Source organism: Falco biarmicus, chromosome Z (assembly GCF_023638135.1).
Source record: "Falco biarmicus isolate bFalBia1 chromosome Z, bFalBia1.pri, whole genome shotgun sequence".
NCBI classification, from domain to species: domain Eukaryota; kingdom Metazoa; phylum Chordata; class Aves; order Falconiformes; family Falconidae; genus Falco; species Falco biarmicus.
Window position 1 is genome coordinate 75252992 of NC_079311.1, and position 18865 is coordinate 75271856.

The 18865-nt window shown below is 56.5% G+C and overlaps 1 protein-coding gene across 4 annotated transcripts in view; it reads right to left on the minus strand.

Annotated features, from left to right (window-relative positions):
• Positions 1-857: 857 nt before the first annotated feature.
• Positions 858-18865, minus strand: part of IL11RA (interleukin 11 receptor subunit alpha) — a 33252-nt gene continuing 15244 nt past the window's right edge. The window contains exons 2-13 of one of the 4 annotated variants that reach the window (XM_056325176.1): positions 15660-15759; positions 15238-15298; positions 14954-15120; positions 14651-14765; positions 13737-13769; positions 13157-13320; positions 12853-13016; positions 12605-12746; positions 12040-12135; positions 11782-11881; positions 11034-11116; positions 858-1257 (exon numbers count right to left, since the gene is read on the minus strand). In XM_056325176.1, coding sequence (XP_056181151.1) covers positions 1232-1257; positions 11034-11116; positions 11782-11881; positions 12040-12135; positions 12605-12746; positions 12853-13016; positions 13157-13320; positions 13737-13769; positions 14651-14765; positions 14954-15120; positions 15238-15298; positions 15660-15759 — 1251 coding nt within the window. In that variant the 3' untranslated portion in view covers positions 858-1231. Of the gene's footprint in view, positions 1839-5284; positions 5426-10423; positions 10935-11033; positions 11117-11781; positions 11882-12039; positions 12136-12604; positions 12747-12852; positions 13017-13156; positions 13321-13736; positions 13770-14650; positions 14766-14953; positions 15121-15237; positions 15299-15659; positions 15760-18865 lie in introns of those variants that run through there. The other 3 variants (XM_056325175.1, XM_056325178.1, XM_056325177.1) reach the window with 3 other exon arrangements.

Consider the following 18865-nt stretch of genomic DNA (forward strand, 5'->3'; position numbering starts at 1 on the left):
GGTGCACATGGCTGGCACATCCCTGTAGTCTGAGTGCTGATGCTCCTTGCAGTGTCCAGGAAACCCAAGCCACGTGTGCTGACTGCTGGCACTGGCCACAGCAAATGCTTCAGTGCTCTCCTTCCCTCTCTACTGTCCCAAAATCCCAGGAGAAGACTGCCATACTTCTCCAGGCCAGGGGAGCCCTGCTTGTGCTTGCTGGAGACACTGTCTCAAGGACACTGTGATGTGCTGGGATGGGTCCACAAGCCTTGCTCCCCTCAGCTCCTTTCTCAGACAAAGAGAGAGCAAGGAGAAAGGATCTCCCAAACCTCCAGCAGTGCTTGCAGGGAGGTAGAGAGACCTGAGCATAGAAGAAGTCTACTTGTGCCCTGCTGATGGTGGTAAATGAGCTTGTACAGCACACAGCATACATCAGAGGAAGCCAAAATCTCCATCCTGGTGGGTCTGCTACTTTTTTTTAACCTCCTATGCTGGTACATGTAGGCTTGTATCAGTTCAGAGCTGACATCACATCAGTGCTCCAGACACATTCCCTAGTGCTGTTCCCTGGGCTTGTCTTTGGTGACACTGTAAAAATCCACCTCACTCTGCTAGCATGCCTGGCTGGTTGTCACTAGCTTGTGCATAGCCATTGTACCTGTGCGAGGACACTGAAAGCCACTTGGTTTACAGCCAGGGATGGGCCAAGGCTAGCCTGCCCAGCCTGCAGCAAGTGCGTGCCAGGAATACTTCCCAGGTCATGAAGGGTGTTTCCCAGTGAGCTCCCAGCCCTGCACAGCTACTGTCTTACACCAGTGCTGTTTAGTGCCATTTACCTCCACAGGGAAATCAGCTGTTGATTATGCAGCAGTAGGTTAAAGGGCTTTTAATATCTTTATTGGTTACAAGATACACAAACTTAGCCTGGTAACAGACATCAAGGAAAAAAAAAGTGAAGGTAAATCTAAATGATCACAGGACAACTCAGCGCTTTATCCCCTTTTTAAACAATGTGCTCAGGTTTGCAGATTATGCAGCCCTGGGTGCATTTGCGTAAATATTCACAGTGATACGATGTAGGTTCATATCCTTGAAGGGACACCTGCAAGCCCCATGTCTTGGACTTCCCCTCTCCTTGCATTGCTGATGCTAATTTGTCCTGCTGATGGATTGTGCGGCTGGAGAGCACTTTGTTACTCTGTCCTGCCTCCCAGCACGAGCAGTGAGCAGATAGGCAATAGGGGTTGCATCATCTCCTTGCTGCCCTCGGCAAAGCTGAGGAACACAGGAGAAATGTGTGATATTTAACGTCCAGATCCTAGAGACACTGAGAAGCTGGACTTCCCTTGGTGTGACAGAAGTGAAACCCAACAGCCATCTGGGCAGCACCCCTTCCTTAATACTTCATGGAGGTTCTGCTATTGCGCATCATCCCAATACCCAGCCTCCTTGTATGCAATTGTCTTTTTTGTCTTTTCTTACTTTCTGGATCCCAGCTGTGTTTTTAGGAAGGATATGGAGATTATTATACTGGAGGAATCACAGCAGCAGTTGCTGTGGGCTTTGCTGGAGCCTGTGCAAAGGGAACTTGCACTTCTCTTTGCAGTCAGTGCCCCAGGAAAGGCAGCAGATACTTTCTGGGTATTTTCGTTCAAAGTGGCTGCCTTCAGGAGGAAATGAAAGCATGGCCCTTCAACCACAAGTACCTTTCCTCTGGGCTGCAGACCCTGGTTAGCTCTTACATGTTTTATGAGTTTCCAGTCTTGTAGAGCAGGGAGCACTACAGAGGTGAAGCAGGTTTGTAGAGCACCTGTCAGGTCTTCACCATGGATCCTCAGGCCACAACTTAGGAACCGCTGTATTTAAAGGGTTGTCATGCAAAGGGGTAGAGAAAGAGGTTATCAACTGCAGAATTTGGCCCTGGAGCAAAGCCGGTGTGTTTATGCAACAGGAATAAGCAAACAGCTAAAATCTGCAGGAAGCAGAGCCCAATAATCCACTGCAGGATCTAAGCCACCAACAAAGCACGGCTCCTTCACCTTTCCTCCACTCTGAGGCTTCAGTCTCTGCTGGGTTCCCCTCCTGTTAGGCTGCAGCATGGCCGGTATGGCCATGGTGGCACACAAATGGTACTGCATTTTTTTCCATTTATCCTCCCAATGGGCCCCTTAACTCAGCAGTTCTCTTTAGCCATGCTACAGGCAGGAGTCCAAAGTACCCAACTGCCCCAGTGCCCCCTGAAGACACAGCAGTGCCCATTACAGGGCATCAGGGCTCTGTGGGTGACAGTAACTGAAGCAAATGTCCCCTTGTGCTGGAACATATTCAACGTTGCTCCTGGCAGGTTTTGGCCCAGGTCAACTAGCCTAGGCAGCTGACCCCAAAGGTGGGCATCATTCCCAACAGGCAGTTTGGGTGAAGCCAAGGAGGGTGAAGAGAGTTCAGTAGGGTGGAGGTTGGCTGTCACATGCCTGTTGGCCCAGGGACAGAAAGTGGTCCCCAGCAAAGCTGGTTTCCTAGTGCAGATGTAGCTGGAGAATCCCTGCCCTTCTTTGTGCAGTCCTGGGTGTTGGCTTCTGCATGACACTTCTGCTGGGGCTGTCAGTGTGTCATGGGGGGTTATCGCCTTTACCCCTCTGGAAAGCAAGGTCAGCTGGGTCTCAAAAGGCTCATCCCTCAGCTCTGCACATAGCAAAAACATTTCCCCAGCCCCCTCAGCTACCTTGCTTGCTAATGCCTCTCATTCACCACCTGCCACACAAGGTGCTTAGATGGTCTTGCCTGGCAGCACCAGGTGAGGGATGTGGATGGTGTCACCCTGCTGCAGGCAGGAGAGGACATGGCTCCCAGTTTGCTCCAGAGCCTCTGGCTTGGTGGTCAGCTTGGGACCACTTGGCACCAAGATGGAAGCAGGCTCCAGCCTCTAGGGACCCAAGACAGGGGGAAAAGCAAGGCCAGGGGGTGAGAAGGTGCCTGCTGCCCATGACATCCTGCCACCACTTAGAGATGCCGTGCAGAGGCAGGAAGCGTTTGCTTGGTGAAAAACACCCAGGATGAAACCCTGATAACTTTCAGCCTACAGGGAAGGGCCAGAAACACTCCCAGGACCTGGAATGGAAAGCTGAAATCACTCATGCTTCAAGGTAAAGATGTGACATCCTCAGGCAAAGGGTCTTGTCCATCCCTCAGGTCAGGAGTGATGGTCAAACCCTCCTGGATCTGTAAATCCCACCTTCAAGAGTGATGCAACTACATCTGTGTTGCTCTGCTGCCTTTGGAGGCTGAGTCTGGCAAAGGGATGGGGAATCCTCAAGACACAGGGATGCATCAGCCTATGCCACCTCTGTTGTCACTCCTTCTGCCCTGATCCCATGTCCCCAGGCATCAGCACATGACAACACAGAGGCTGGCAGGGAGCCCAACTATGCTGCAGAGGGCCAGAAGGGCTTTCTACCTGCTCTGCTTGTGGTTCAGTGGTGCTCACAAAGGGTCAGTGTCTTGCTGCCTTGAGCCACATGAGTCCCTTGGTTTCTGTTCCCCAGTCACTCTCTTCCTTTCATTTTTCACATTTTTCTCTTTGACTGTAAATGGCCACGAAAGGGATTTCCCAGCCCTCACGGAGGAAGAGGCAACAATCCCTTCCTGAAGGAAGTGGCCAGGATCCCTGAAGGACCCTTCTCACCCAAGGGTAAATGATACTGATGTCCCCAGGCAGGAAAAGTTGGAGGCAGCAAGGGCAGAGGATGCTGCCATGGGTAGGTCTCTGTAGCACTTTGTGGAGGAAATACTGCTGCTGCCATTACCTCGTTAATGCTGGGGTGGGGGGGGCTGCCATTGGGAACCCAGCTGCTGGGGTCACCTGGTGCTCTAGTCCAAGCACTGCTGAGCTCTGGAGCCCCAGGTTTGCCACAAAAGCATGCTGTTGAATAGCCAAGAGTCCCGCTGGGGAACTCCAAGGAGTGCTTTGAGCAGGATGATTTACTTCTCATTCTGCAGCTCTACACCAGAGACAGCTGTCATCCCATTTATCCACCTGGAAGTCTGTCTTTCAGAAACAAAATCTTCCTCTTCAGCGACTGTCTTCTTCCCCCATGTGGAGCTACCTACATGGTGATCTTGGGGTCTGCACGAAGATCTGCATTCAGGGTCTTTACCCTTGAGTGCTGCTGGGAGCTGCTGATGCTGTAGCAGCTGGTGTTGTACTCTTTCCACAGACCTTCTCCTCCACACAGGATGGCCACAGCTGAGATGACACACTTCTCTCTCAAGACTGTCTAATTGGCTTGATTTGTCCGTATTAAACATTTACCATCTACAGTTAGCTCCTTCATTAGCAATGACACATCATGTTTAACCACACAGCAATACTACAGCAGTACCAAAGCCAGCAGCAACCACTCAGCAAACTTCTGCACAAGGTTTAACACAAAGACCACGAGAAAATCTGGGGCTGAATTCAAACAAATGTACACAAGCCTGGAAATACATCTGAGCTGGCAGAAGATCTTAGACCAATATGCACATCCACCTGCACAGCCTTCACCCTTGCCTTCTTTATTTATACCCAGCATTATGGCTTGCCTGTGGACCTGGTGGTTTGCAAGGAGGAATGAACACACTTTTGGCTTGCAAACCACAGTGTAATTAATTCCCAACAAAGCTGGGTTTGACTTTGTGGCTGTGGAAAGTGCTACCCAGGCTTAACCAGATGTCTCTCCTGCATGCCTGAGGCGTTCATGCCAGGGGTCCCTGTTGCCCCAGCCCCACTCCCTCACAGCATCAGACCCCTAGCCCCCAGGGATTTGCCCCAAGGAAGGATTTTCACAGCCTCCTCTCCCAGGGAAGACATGTAATTCCTCGAAAGGCTGTTTTGAAAGCAGTGTTTGCCATCTAGTGGGAAAATCGGGTCTGGGCATTCCTCTTGCCTGCAGAAGGATGGGGCTTGGGGCTGTTTTACCAGGACCACTGTTGGGGGCCACACTCTCCCTTGCCTATAAGTGGGCAGCAGCTCCCAGCTCCAGTGGGGAGCTCCGGGGAAGAAAGAAACTGAGAGAAGTGATGCTGGCTTAGCTTCCTGCAGGCAGCTCAACAGGCTCTTTCCAGCTAGTCATGGATGGCTGTCTGAGTGTGGATCCTCAGCCCAAGCCCTTGCAGTGGTCCCCGGCTGAGCTGGTGCCCAGCATAAGTGGGGAGCTGAAAGAAATGCTCTGGAGTAGGGGAGAAAGCACCATGTCCTGGATAAATGGTGCCTTCCAGGTCAGCATTCCCCTGGGGATCAGTGCCTTCCAGGTTGGCATCCCCAGCATTCTTCTGGCAATCAGCACGCTTCCAGGTCAGCATCACCACTGGCATCAGTGCCTTCCAGGTGAGTAGTTTCCTGAGCATTGATGTCTTCCACACCAGCATCCTCCTGGTCATTGGTACTTTCCAGGTCAGCATTTCCCTGGGGATCAGATCAGTGCCTTTCAGGTCAGCAAATCCTCTTGGGGATCATTCAGCATCCTCCTGGATATCCCAGGAGCAGATATTGACCTGGCACTTTTAGCACCTTACCACCTCCGTATCCATCAGCACAGAGGTGACTAGGCTAGTGCCCAGCAGGTATGCGGCACTCAGCTGTTGCTGTGTCTGGTGGATCTCCCAATGTGGAGCAAAGGCTGGGAGTTACCTGTATGCTGGGAGGGCCCCACACGTAACCCTACAAAGCCACATGCAATTCCCAGAGTCACATTTAACTCTGGCCCATCATTTTTGGGATGCAGAGAAAGGCCCTGCTGTACAGGGCTGGCTGTCTGCCCAGTGCCTGCTCTGTGCAATCCTGCAAACTCATGGAGCACTGGAGTCCCCAGCTGGTGGAAGAGCTCCTGTGTCAGGCTGGGCCATGCTGCCCATAACCTCTCTTTTCTTGGTCTGCCCCTGCAGATGAAGCAGCTGACGTGGCAATGGATGCAGAGGACCATAAGGTGCAGCTGGTGGGAGAAGAGCAGGCAGGGAAGCTCTCTCTCCCTCCATGGGGAAGCTCCCAAAGTGTGTCCTGCTCTGTTTTAGTCCCTGCAGCTCTGAAGACAGCTGGAGGAGAAGATGAAGTTTCTGTCATAGTGAAGGGAGATCATCTCCTCTGAGCAAGTGACACAGCAGCATTGAGAAGATACAGTTCTCATGCTGCACAGCAAAGGAGATGTATGCATGGGGAATACGCCATGGACACTGCTGTGAAAACCAGTACGACTGGATGTGTCCCCTAGTGCCACCACACCTCATGGCAAACACGCAAAACTTTGGGAACTCTTGCTTGGACAACAGGACTGTTTTCAGTGCAAAAAAAAGGCTGGCAGGAAAGACCTGGGCTGGGAGAGCTCATCCAAAGGGTTGCTGCTGCTTTGACATGGGAGCAGCCACTCCCTGGGAGCATCCTGAGCAGCAGTGCCTGGGGACAGCTAAGCTGCTGGCTTCAGCCTCCCAGCACCTCTGTGGCCATGTGCCTTGCATTTCCTGGCTGTGAAAGACCAAAAGCATCCTGGAGGCAGGGAAGGGTCCAGCCCCAGCAAGCAAAGAAAGAAACAACCTACTCCTGCAGGGAGAAGCCTACCATGGGGCAGCAAGAACAGGTGTCTCAGGCCTCTACCCTCTCCACATCTGTTTGGGTGCCAGCACATCTGGCCTGGCAGGCGATCTCCCCTTCTCTTGGGAAAGAGCAGATGATGGACAAGGACTTTGCAGGCCTGTGGCAGCTAGAAAGGAAGGCAGATGAAGAAGAGGGAATATGGGTGATCTCAGGGGTCTCTAGCGGGCTGGGTGCTTGGACTCTCTGTAGAAAGACCCCAGGCAGAGTATCCCACATACAGGCGAGATGAAAGCTATGGCCAGGGTGCATGCTCAGCACTGGCTTTTTAAAGCATTTGTGTTTGGATCCACTGTGTCTCCAGGGCATGTTCCCACTGCTGCTCCACTCCCCGTGGCTCCTGAGGAGGATACAATCCTTCTGGAGATGCTCCACTCTCTCCCTTGACACTCTCAGGACTTGCACCGGTAACAATTCAGGCTCTGTCTCCTCATGTCAGCCATGATGCCACTTCCATGGAGACCAGGTGTACGGGCCACACCTGCAACTTGTTCCCACTGTCCTTGCTCTGCCCAAGGGTGCCCCTTTGCCAGCTTTACACATTCGGCCTCCCAGCCATCTTCACAAGTCAGCCCCTGCATAATGAGGATCTTTGATGCTTAGATGATATTTGGATGTCCAAACCGCCTATTCATCCACCTATCCATCCATCTATGCATCCTATGCCAACTGATCCATGCATCCATCTACACACCTGCACAGCTTCTTCCCTCAATTCATGCATCCTTCCCTCCCTGCGAACCACTGACTGTATATGTACCCTTTCTTCCTCACCTCATAACATAAGAATGTTTCATGACCCTATGGCTTCCACAACCTGCCAGAGCTGCTTTTTTCTTTCCTTGGCTCAGGATGTGGTGGAGAAGGAAGCAGGAGCAGCCATGAGAGGTAAGTTGAGACTGTTTTGCTTCACAGTCCTGTGCAACCCGCTTCCTCCCCTGCAAAATGTGGGCTGATCCTGGCAGTGAGGCAGGGAGAGGAGGAAGCTAGGCTTGAGGGCTAGCCCAGATATTTGGCAGGGTTGGTGGCAGTCAAGCATCCCAGGCACTGCTGCACAACTGCCCACAACCACTGCCCTGCTGCAAAGGTTTTGCCGGGGCTATTGCTTTCCCAGAGGAGACCTACACACAGCTGGGTGCCTGCTGCAGCCCAGCCCCTGCCCGAGAGATGCTCTGGGTGTGACCACCCTGCACTGAATGGAGACACAGACCTTTCTGCACCTCAGTGCTGGGGACCTTGTCGCTAGCCTAGCTGGAAACTAGGGACCTAGCACTGCCTGCTGGAAATTTTGTACCCCCAGCAGGTCCCAGGCCATGTTCTCCTGCTCTTTTCTTCTGCTGGGCTTGGGCTGGTCCCTGTCCCATGCCAGGGAGCTGGGCCCATCCCCACTCCTTGGGGATGCAGCCCACAGGCTGCTTCGAGCTGGCACAGCCCCAACATCCCCAGGCCTGGCTTGTACCAGCTCCCCCAGCAATCTTGGCAGAGCATCCACACTGGGAAGGCTGGAATACAGCAGGAAGGCAAGTTTGGAAGTGCCTCTGCCTTCTCTGGGCAGGGTGAGCCCAGGCAAGGCTCCAGCCTGCAGCTGGAAGCCTCCTGCTCAGTCAGTGGCTGTGTGAGCCACTGAAGAGCCTGAGCCTTGGAGAAAGTGCCCTGGCCCCATGGTGGGACAGGGAGGTGCCGGCACTGGGACTGCTGTCATGGTCCCTTCCTGTTTTTCTTCTCCATGCTTGAAGACAAAGTTGACTTTGGCATGTAGAGCCCTCTCCTTTATCCCAGATTTCTTCCACCCCAGCCCTCCCCTTGCATCTTCACTGGTCCAGCGAAAAGCTCTGTTTACCCAGCACCAGGGCATCCTCTCCCTGGGCAGCTGTGAGTGCAGCCCCCAGCACCAAGTATCTTCAGCCCCCAAGCACTGAACTTGCTCCTTGGGGTCCCTGATGCCTTTGATGTGTCACATTTACAGGCTACTGGGGCAGGGATCTGAGCCTTGGGGCATCCCAGCAGGCAGATGCAGTGCAGGCAGGCAGGACTTCATGGTGGCATGCACTCTCACCCGCTCTTGGTATCTCCAGCTGCCAAATGGGTGGCAGGTCTCATCTCTAAAGCTTCCATTGAAGAGGAAAGGTATCATCCTCCAGGCCCAAGGGCAGCAGGATGTGGTGATGAGGACCAGATGTGCATCTCCTGCCCTCAAGCTGCTCTGGTCACCAGAACTGGGTGTCCCCCGTGCCTGGCCAGGCAAGCCTCAGCTAACGAAGGGGACACAGGGCTTGGCACATGGAAACAGCATAGCTATGGAGTCCCTGTGCCTGTCACTTCTTATCTACCCGCTAAGCTTGCCTGCACAATGCAGGCACACATTCCTTTGTGGATGTGTGAGGCTCTGGCATTCTCTTCTCACCCCGGCCAGCAACAACCTCCTTCTATATGGAGCACACCTGGACCTTCTGGAGTTGATCAGCAGGCAGGATACAGGGGTCAGAGACGCCATCTCACACTCTCCCATTTTCTGGCCATTGTGCTCCTGCACCTAAAGCCAGCACCAGGTGCCAGGAAACCACTGAGCTCAATTTGCAAATGCTGAAGCCACTAGCTATGGAATGGACATCACCCATGTTCAACAGCATCATATGGACAACCACAGCCCTGATTCCCTCCATAGTGGCAGAGGAGTGGGAGCTGGTGGTGATAAGAGCAGGTTTCCAAGTGGAAAGGGCTGCCCACGCCATGCTGGGGACTGAGGGGAAATGGGTGACCATGACACATCAGAAGGGGTGCTGTCTGGTTTGGATGCCAGGGATCGGAGCCCGGCAGATGATGGCAGTGTGACACAGCTGGAGCTGACAAGTTCTGAGATGCACCAGGGAGAAGGGATGTCGCTATTGGGCCCAGAAGCCCAAGTAGGATCTGCCCCCTTATACCTCCCCAGCTTGGTGACCTGCCTTGCTTGCTCCATGGACAGCCCTGCTCCTGTCCAAAGATGATACCACACCAGCAGCACACCGTAGATGGAGGGCTGACCCCCATCTCCCCCATCCACTGTCAGTGTGCTCACTGGAGGCAGTGAGGGCAAAGCCAAGCACCAGCATGGGCAGCCCCTATGCCCCTGCACATGGGGTGGGAGCACAGGGGCACCCAGTGAGGGCAGAGGGGTCTGTGGGCACATGAGCCATTGCAAAAGGCACAGCCCTACCCCTGTCCCCTCCAACCCAGTCCCCACAAGGACCCTCTGGGAAGTCACACCCCTCCAGGCTCCCTCTGCATCCCGGGTTCAAGGGCAGCCCTGGGGCTCAGCTAGTAGTGACACATCACCCCGGTGGGGTGGGTGCACTGCAGGGTCCCTGAAACCCCACCCCATGCTGACTCTCCTCCCCATACTCCCCACACTACTGCTGCCTGAATTTCCACCCAGTCCCATCTGGATCTCATTGAGCTGCTGGCGCTGAGCACCAGGGTCAGGAGATGCCAACACATGGAAGTCATCAGAGGGGCCGGGTCGAGACGCAGGGAGGGGGCCACATGCTGAGAGTGGGGGACTGTGCGGAGGGTCCTGTCCCTGCTGCCGGGCTGGTGAGGGCAGGGGAGATGTCCCAGGCAGCTGCCTGCATCCTCTTCTGGCACTCAGCGGGGGCTGGCCCAGGCAAGGGTCTCTCTCAGCCCCTTGAGGCACCCGGGGAGGAGCTGACCTGTTTGGGGACCAGCCCTGCCACCTGTGCACCTCCTGCAAGGACTGTCCCCAAGCTGGCATCTTACTCAGTGCCACTTACCTCTCCCCTGGCCCAGCACCACCTGCAAGGGGGTATTGCTTGGGCAGTGCCAATGCTACCCCCTTTATTGGTATCACTGCTCCATGCAGCCGTGGCATGGGGCAGAGAGTCGGGGGAGTCCCTTCTGCCTGCTGGCAGCTGGTGGGGGGTGATGGGCAGGGCTCAGCACTCCCTGCTCACTGATGCCTGGCGCCCCTGGGAGCCTACACCCATGGTCCCCCCCCTTGACACTAGGCAGGGAAGTGGGGCTGGCTCAGCGTTTCATCCCCATGTGTTTAGCAGCGCCCAGCAGTAGGGCTGGCCAGAGACGCTGAGTCCAAGGTGCCTCCAGCTGGCTTCTGGAAGGCACAGGCAGCCCAAAGCTCCCAGGAGCAGTGCCTCTCTCCTTAGGGTCCATCCTGCAGCCCCAGGGTGCTGGGAGCTCCGGCAATGTCCACGACCATGGGGCAACCCAGAAGGCGTGGGGTCCTTAGGGGCCAGCAGTGGCATCAAGTCCCACGTGTGAGCGAGCGGGTGCAGGGAGTGGGGATCGGCCAGGGCTCACTACAGGATCTGGGCCTCTGCCGAGAGAGAGGGCAGGGGGTCAGGGGGGCACTGATGGGCCCCCCACGCTCCTTCCCCCGCATTCCCCCCGTTACCTCCCCTGCATCCCGACTCACTCGGTAGTGCCTTCAAGTGGGTGGCAGCAACCAAGAAGTTGTGGGGTTTGGTCTTGTCCTTGCCTTGTTTCCTCACCCGGAGCCTGGGGACAAAGCAGCAGTGGCTAAGGACCCCAAGCAGCACCCCTGGGCACCAGGACCTACCCACATCCCTGTTGATCCCACTCTGCATCTCCAGCCTCAGCCACTCCAGTGGGTCAGCTCCAGGGCTACAGAAGGAGCTCGTCACAACACAGAGCAGGACTGGAATCGGGACAGGGACCAACCACAGAGCCATGCTGTGTCAGGGAGAACACAGCCATGGCAGGATGAGAGGGGACCTGGGGAAGGACCAGCCGGCAGTGCCCAGTGGCAGGACTCCTAGGGGATGAAGGCATATGGAGGTGTCTCTGGGATGACTCTGGAGCATGAGAGTCCCCAGAAAGGCAGAAGCCTTTGCGGTGATGTTAGTAGCCGCAACATCTTTGGGGGATACTCAGAAAGGTCCCATGGATGTGGGCTTATCAGAAAGATCCCAGGCAGGCTGGGAAGTACTATAGCCCATGGGGTGTGCTGGGAAGATGCAGTGATGTTTCAGGGGGCAAGGGGAGCATAAAGCAGCTTATGGGGCTGGCATCAAGTCTGTATGGGCAGAGACCTCAGAGCAGGGCTGGCGGGGGACATGGGGCACCCCATCCTGAGGGTTCGGGGGCCAGAGTGGGATGGGTTAGCAATCATGCAGACTCCTCCGTCTCAAAACCCAACCTACCAGACGAGGATGGTGATGATGAGAACAGCAGCCAGGACAAAGAAGGCGAAGATCCCGAGGGACACCAGGACAGCCATCTTCTCCACGGGGTCACTGTGGTCTGGGACAGAGAGACTGCCATGGTCAAGGGATGCCACAGTCCCCAGCACCCGGGGGATCCTATTGCAAGCTCCTGGACAATCCAGCACCCCAGCCACACATGGGCATGGGGCAAGGGACCCTTGGCACTCCTGCCTGCCACCCCCAGGCTCTACTCACTGATAGGCTCAGGGTTGGAAGCCTGGGAGGGCTCCTTGGCCAGGATCTCCAGGCTGGTGTCTGTAGTGGTTTCTTCACTTGCTGTGGTCACCAGGTCTGGAAGGACAGAGGGGATGGGAAATACTCACCAAAAAGCATGGGCAGCATCCCAGAGACCAACAGAGAGGAGTGAAGAAGTGTGCCCTTGTGCCCTGGGGTCAAATGAGCCCAAGGATGCCCCCAGGGTGCCAGTAGTGCTCTGGGAGTCCCACTCTGCCCCGAAGCTGTGGGGGGCAATCCCCAAACGGCAGCAGCATGGCTGCACCCTGCCATGGGGCTGGGACATGATTTGCCCCCTTGATGCAGCCTCCCACCACGGGGCCAGTTCTTAGACAGTGCACAGGACCAGCTTTCTGGGTCAACTTTAAGGGACCTCAGGAGCTGGGACTTGCTCTGGGTAATATTTGGAGGATGGGTGCTCTAGGGAAGGGGTTGGAGAGGAGAAGCCCGGGTGCTGGAGGAGTTTTGGGGAGGGATGGTGCAACCTGGTAGGGCTGGTGGGCTCTGCAGCCTGTCCCCCTCGCACCTCTGACTGGTGTCGCCCGGGCCTCAGCACTCCATTCGCTCCAGTTCCCTGCATCCAGGAAATCCTTGGCGCTGACTTGGACCACGTGTTCTAACCCAGCAAAGGCATCTGTGATCACCTCGGACAGGTTCACCGTCTCCACCTGTGCCGTGCAGAGGGGAGCTGTGAGGCAGGCACGGGCACCCCTCACTGCCCTTGTGCCAACCCTCCTCCCTGGCCAGCTTTGCCTTTTCTTGCCCACCGCTTACCACAGACCAGGAGCGATGGATAACGGGCCGGTACTGAAGCCGAAACCTGAGCTGGAAGTGGGGTTCCTTGGGCCAGGAGGAGGGATACTTCCAGCTCACGTGGAGCCGCCGTGGGGCGAGGGGGATGGGCTCCACCACCAAGCCCTCTGGAGGGTCTGGCTTAACTGTGCAGGAATGGACAGGGAACCTTCATCACACCAGAATGCCATGCAGAGGGGTGTTGGGCTCCCTTCTGCCGCCCAGAGCTGGATGCCCAAGGGATGGACAGACACTGGGATGGATAGATGGATGGATGGGGACTCACTGATGGCCTGCATGGTGACATCAAGGAGGCGAAAGCTGGAGCCCAAGGGGTTCACCTCAGTGATGTTCAAGCGGTAGGAGCTCCAGAACTCTGACCCATGGACAGTACAGGTGCCGGGGTGGGATGGATCCTGCAGGCATGGCCCCACATGCCCGTTCTTGTTCCTGCAGACAGGGAGGCAGGGTGGTGACATGTCCGTCTGTGTCCCCCCCCGTCCCGCTCACCACACAAAGTTTCACAGTTCTGCCAAGGAGGTGCTATGCAGGGAGACCCCCATGCCAAGACCCTGGTGGAGGATGTAGCCCCTGTTGCAGCTCCGCTGCCCGCACCCCTCCAGAGCCCAGCACATCCCTCTGAGCATGACCAAAGGGACCTTCATCCCAGCCCCACAGCCCCTCCTGGGAAGGTTCCTCCTGGGGGCAAACGCTTCTCCCAGGCACCCAGGCTTAGGCAGCTGGCTCCCCTATGGGGACCTTCAGTCCTCACTTTGGGGACCCCACTGAGGACAGTGGTAGAGCCTTCTGTCACTGGACAGGGGTCAGTCCCCAGGGAGCAGGACTGCAGTGAGAGTCAGTCCTACCTCCGCTTCTCTTCACCCGTCAGCGATTTCTTCCTGTCATAGAGAGAGATGGAAAAGCACACGGTGAGGATGAAGACACAGCACGAAGCCAACACAGCCGTGACCCAGAGGAGGGACAGCGGTCTCCGCACCACAGAGCAGCCCCCCACTTCCACAGTGGTGCACACAGATGACGTGGCATGGCAGATGGAGTCAAAACTGTGCCCAGCCCTGCCAGTGAGCAGCCTGGCAGCAGGAGCTGGCAATCCCAGAGGAACGAGATGGCAGGGTGCCCAAGAGGGTCTTTCCCCAGAGGACCCCCCTCCCCTGCCCAGGATTTCATCATGCAGCATCAGCAAAGGTGCAGGAATACAAATAAAAGCAGCTCCTCGGTGGCTGGCTTTGCCCTCCCACTACAGACCCTAAAAGCCCCCTGCTTCCTCCCACCCCCTCCCTTCCAAGCCCCTGACGCTCCACACAGCCCCCTCCCCACCAAGCCCCCAGCCCGCGGCTCCTGCAGCTTTCATCAGGGCTGTGCTTTATGAGCTCCAGTTGACTTCAAAGCAGCCCGCTAATTTGGCCTGCCGGGATAATTAGAAGCAGCGATGCTGTCAGGGCTCCTTTCATCCCAAAGCATGCTGAAGCGCTCAGCGGCTTCCAGATGACCTGTTTCTCTTTTATAGCCCCTCTGGTGCTGGCAGAGCTGTCAGCAGGGAGGGATTCTGCCTGTGCTGGCCTCCCAACAGTGCTGGGGGGCTGGGGAGCAAATGCTGAGTGCTCTGCTCACCCCAAAACATGACCTGCTCTGGGGTGCAGCATGGTGAACTCAGTGCATGGGTTGGATGGCCAACAGAATTTGGTTGTTATCTGTGGCCGGGCCCCAGGGCTCACCCTGTATAAACGCCACAGCCCATGCCCTGTGGGGGACACATCACCTGTAGGTGGTCATGTATCTGGTGGGGAGGAAGGTCTCCACGCTGGAGGTCCAGGAGCAGGAGAAATTCTCGTAGTCTGACGCTCTGCAGGACACAAAGGGGACTCCTGGAAGGTCTGGGGTGCAGGGGGAAAAGAGAGTCAGTGAGAGGTCCCCTGTCCTGCAGCCCAGCCAGCACGCAGCAACCCCTGTGTCACCACAATATCCCCTCTTGGCAAGCCCCTGCCAGGTGTGCAGGCACTGCTGGCCCATCCTGGTGGGGCTGCACACACTCCACACCCCAGCCTGCAGACACGCTACTCACGCCCCAGCCGCAGGGACACGGTGTGCAGGAGGCTACCGTCCTCGCTGTAGCAGCTGTAGGTTCCTGCAGTGGCCAAGCTGGCGTGTGGCAGTACCAGGGTTCCCTGCTGGATGGCTGAGCCCTCTGGCAGTGCCACAGCACCCGCCCGTCTCCATTGCACTGGTGAGCTGGTGAGGAGAGAGCGGGCAGGTGGCATTAAAGGACAGGGATGGCAGGTCACCCTAGGCCCACCCTGTAAACCTTCACATCAGATAAATCCCCTGGTGTGCACAGAAAAGACCTACCTGGCATGGGCACCGGCGCACAGCAGGGTCACGTCTGTCCCCACCTGTCCATACTGCACACCTGGAGGGACACACACAACCCCAGATGAATGTTAGCACCCTGTGCCACCCCGTGCCAGGGCTGGGGGGGTCAAGGTGGGGAGCCTGGGGTTGTACCCCCCTGGGGAGCCAAGCACTAGCTGTCGGGTCTTGCCTCATGCAGGTACCACCACAGGGGACTGGGAAGGACTGCTCCCACCTGGGGCTGGGCAACAGGCAGCTGCAGCAGGGCACTGGCCAGAGGACACCCATCACTGTGGGGCTGTGTTTCATGTACAACCTGGCTCTGGTAGGTCTGTGCCTGCCTGGGGGGGAATGGGCTTCCCCCGGGGTCCCTATGCCTGGGACATGGGGGGCTGTGTGGGGACTTGGCGGGGGCTCACCTTCCTCTCCCCAGCCCTCAGGGACGGCGAGGGAGGCTGACACCAGGGCTGCCGCAAGGAACACCATCACCCTGCCCAGGCCTGGGATGGGACTGCGCATCTGGAGGAGGCAGAGTCGGGAGGGAGAGGGTGTTATCCCCTGCAGTGGGGTGGCCAGCAGGGTCCACAGCCTAGAGCACCCCTGCAGGACCATGGACCCCACGTATCCCTCTTGTCTCACCCCATCGTGCAGGGGACAGCACGGGGACCATACTGCTGGGACACCAGCTGGGACAGTTGGCAGGGTCTGTGCCGCTGTCACAGCTGGTCCCTGCCTGCAGAGAAGTCCCCATGCCTGGAGGGGGAAAACAAAGGGCAAACACTGACCAGGAGCTCAGGACTGTGTGGGTTGGCGGGATTAAGGGCTCTTTGCCATTGCAGTCCTGTGCCGGGAGCCCTGGCTGGCTCCCAGCCCCAGGGTGGTCCAGAGACCTACGCCAGTGCAGCTGTAGTGGGAAGGAACTTAAGAGAAATTCTGGCCTGTATTTACACGGCAGGAGACAGCAGTTAGATCTGAACAGGCTCACACAGCCACAGAGAGCAGGTCTGTGAGAGCTCAGGCTGTACCAAGACTGGCGCTGGCTGGGGTCCTGCATCACTGCCCACCCTTGCACCCGCTGCAGGGCTGGTCCATGCAGGTCAGCGCCCTTCCAGGCCATTTGGGGTCTCTGGACCCATGGAGAATGGCCCTGAAATCTCTTCCTTCCACTCAGAGATCACCATTGGATCTGGGGTGAGAAGTGTGGGGCATGCTGAGTCAGGGATGTGCACCCAGCTCTCCATGGGTCAATCCCAGCCACACACCGGGGTCTCCCCACCATAGCACAGCTAGCATCACCCTGTCTCTGCATCAGCATCACCCTGTCCATCCCAGCCAGCACTGCTCAGAGCTGTCCATCCCAGGCAACACTGCTCTGCCCATACCAGCCCGCATCACCCTGGCCAGCCTGGCCAGTCACCCTCTCCACCCCAGCCAGCATCACCCTGTGTGTGCCAGCCAGCATCACCCTAAGGCATCTGTTCCAGCCTGCATAGTCCTGCATGTATCAGCCAGTGTCACCCTGTCCATCCCAGCCAGCACCCTGTCTGTGACAGCCAGCATCACTTCGGGGCATCCACCCTGGCCAGCATCACACCATCCATACCAGCAGGGTCACACTGTCCCTATCAGTCAGCCCTGCCTGCCCTCAGCATGCACAGGCAGCTGAACCATTTCTCCCTGGAAGAGCCCCCTGCCCACTCCTCATGAATGGGCAGGCTTTTGTTTATTTCACTCGTATTGCTGGGTTCTGGTCCTGGATAAAGGTGGGCAGGGGCCGAGGGCACCAGAGACAGTGAGCTCCCTGGCAGCCACAAGTGCATACTGCAACTCATGGGCATAAATCCGTGTCCCCTTAAGTCATTTGGGTTCAACAGCTGAGGGGCTCCAGGGAAGGATGCTGCAGCCCAGCAAAAGCACCCCAGAGCAGCTGCCAATTCCTGTCCTGCGGGCAGGTGCCCATGGCTGCATGGCAATCCATGTGGCGAAGGAAATGAGAGCTACAAGGCAATGCACTGCAACCCAGCCAGTGCAGGGTGGAAGGTGTGTGGCACCCCACATCAACCCTGTTCTGAACACACCAGGCAGCCTCAAATGCAACCCCCAAATGTAAATAATCTCATGAGACTGTCATAAGCTTTTCCTACCAAACCACCAGTAGAAACACTCCCAAGAAACATCAGTTAAAAGGTCTCTGCCAAAACTATGTTGGTAATGAACTGGGAACATTCAGCCTGAAAGTAAAATATTTTGGTGATGGGGAAGAAAAGAGACTTAAAATACACTTACAAGCAGCAATGAAAAATAACTCCAAACACCATGTGGGCCACAGTTAAGGGGACAGCGCTGGGGGGTGGTCAGGGAGAAGGGAGCATGTGTTAGCGTGGAGAGAAAGAAATAGTTTTAAAATAAAATCATTTATTCTCCTGACTGCTCTGGGGTTTTGTGCAAGCGCTGCAGAGGGTGAAGGCAGAGCTGCTGCATCCATCGACCACCATGCTGCTCTGTAGCAGGGTGACATGCTCTGGGTGCTGGCTCACTGCTGACATGAGTTTGTTACACCTCAGGGCTGCTGACTGGTTCAAGGCAAGTCTGAAAAAATGACCTTGCAGCTGCAATGCTGAAAGGCACCCCTCCCTGCATGGACAAGGGAACTGCTGGGGGCATGGCACACTTTGCAGCCAGCCCTCTGCTACCATCACTGCGGAATGGTATAAGCCCTGCCCAGCTAGCCTGGCTGTGGATGGTACTGCCAATAGACCCAGAGGCACACCAAACCTTTACATGGTGGCAGAGGACATCTCTGCAGACCCCACTCCAGCTGCATCCCAACCCCTGATCTCCACAGTGACCCCCCAGTGGTACCTCACCACTCATCGTGAGGGTGATCCTGCATACTCCAACACTTAGGCACCCTCTGTCCCAGGGCGACCCCAGTGCTCCCCATCCTCACTTCAGCATCCATGAGCTCCCCTGCCTCAGATGGTCTCTTTTGGGCAGCTGCCCACTCCTGCCAGTGCAGCAACTGGGGAAGGCAGCACCGAGCCCCCCCAAGACACACACTGGCTTAGTAAATGACCTGCCTGAGCACTGCCAAAACCTAGCCATGACCAAGCATCACCACAGACAGAAGAAACAGGGCAAGCCCTTCCTCGGCTGCCCAAAGGCCACAAACAAAAGGGGAAGGAGCCGCAGAGCCGGGGAAGACCCAGAGCCCTCACCCGCCCCGGGTGCAGTGGTGTGGCAGGGGGCCAGGCACTCCAGGCCAGGCAGTGCTGCAAACCAGCCTGCCCATAAAGGATCCCCTTACTTTCTGCAACCAAACTCCCTCACTGAGGGGAAAACAGGCGTGCAACTGAACACACACAAACATGCATTGCCAGGCCACCTTCCTTAGCAGATCTGCAACCCCCGGACAGGCACATGGGTGGAGAAAGCATCCCTCTACACTTGCATCGGTGGTGACACATCCCAGGGACAGGGAGTCCTGGCACAGTGGTCCTGGAGCCAAGTCAGGACAGAGGGAACAATCAGAGCTTTTCTTCCTCCCCACATGCAAACCCAGGCCAGAGAGGCATCTGCTGCCCGCCAGGGCTGGGTGACCTCCCATGGCCATGGCCTGGGCAGA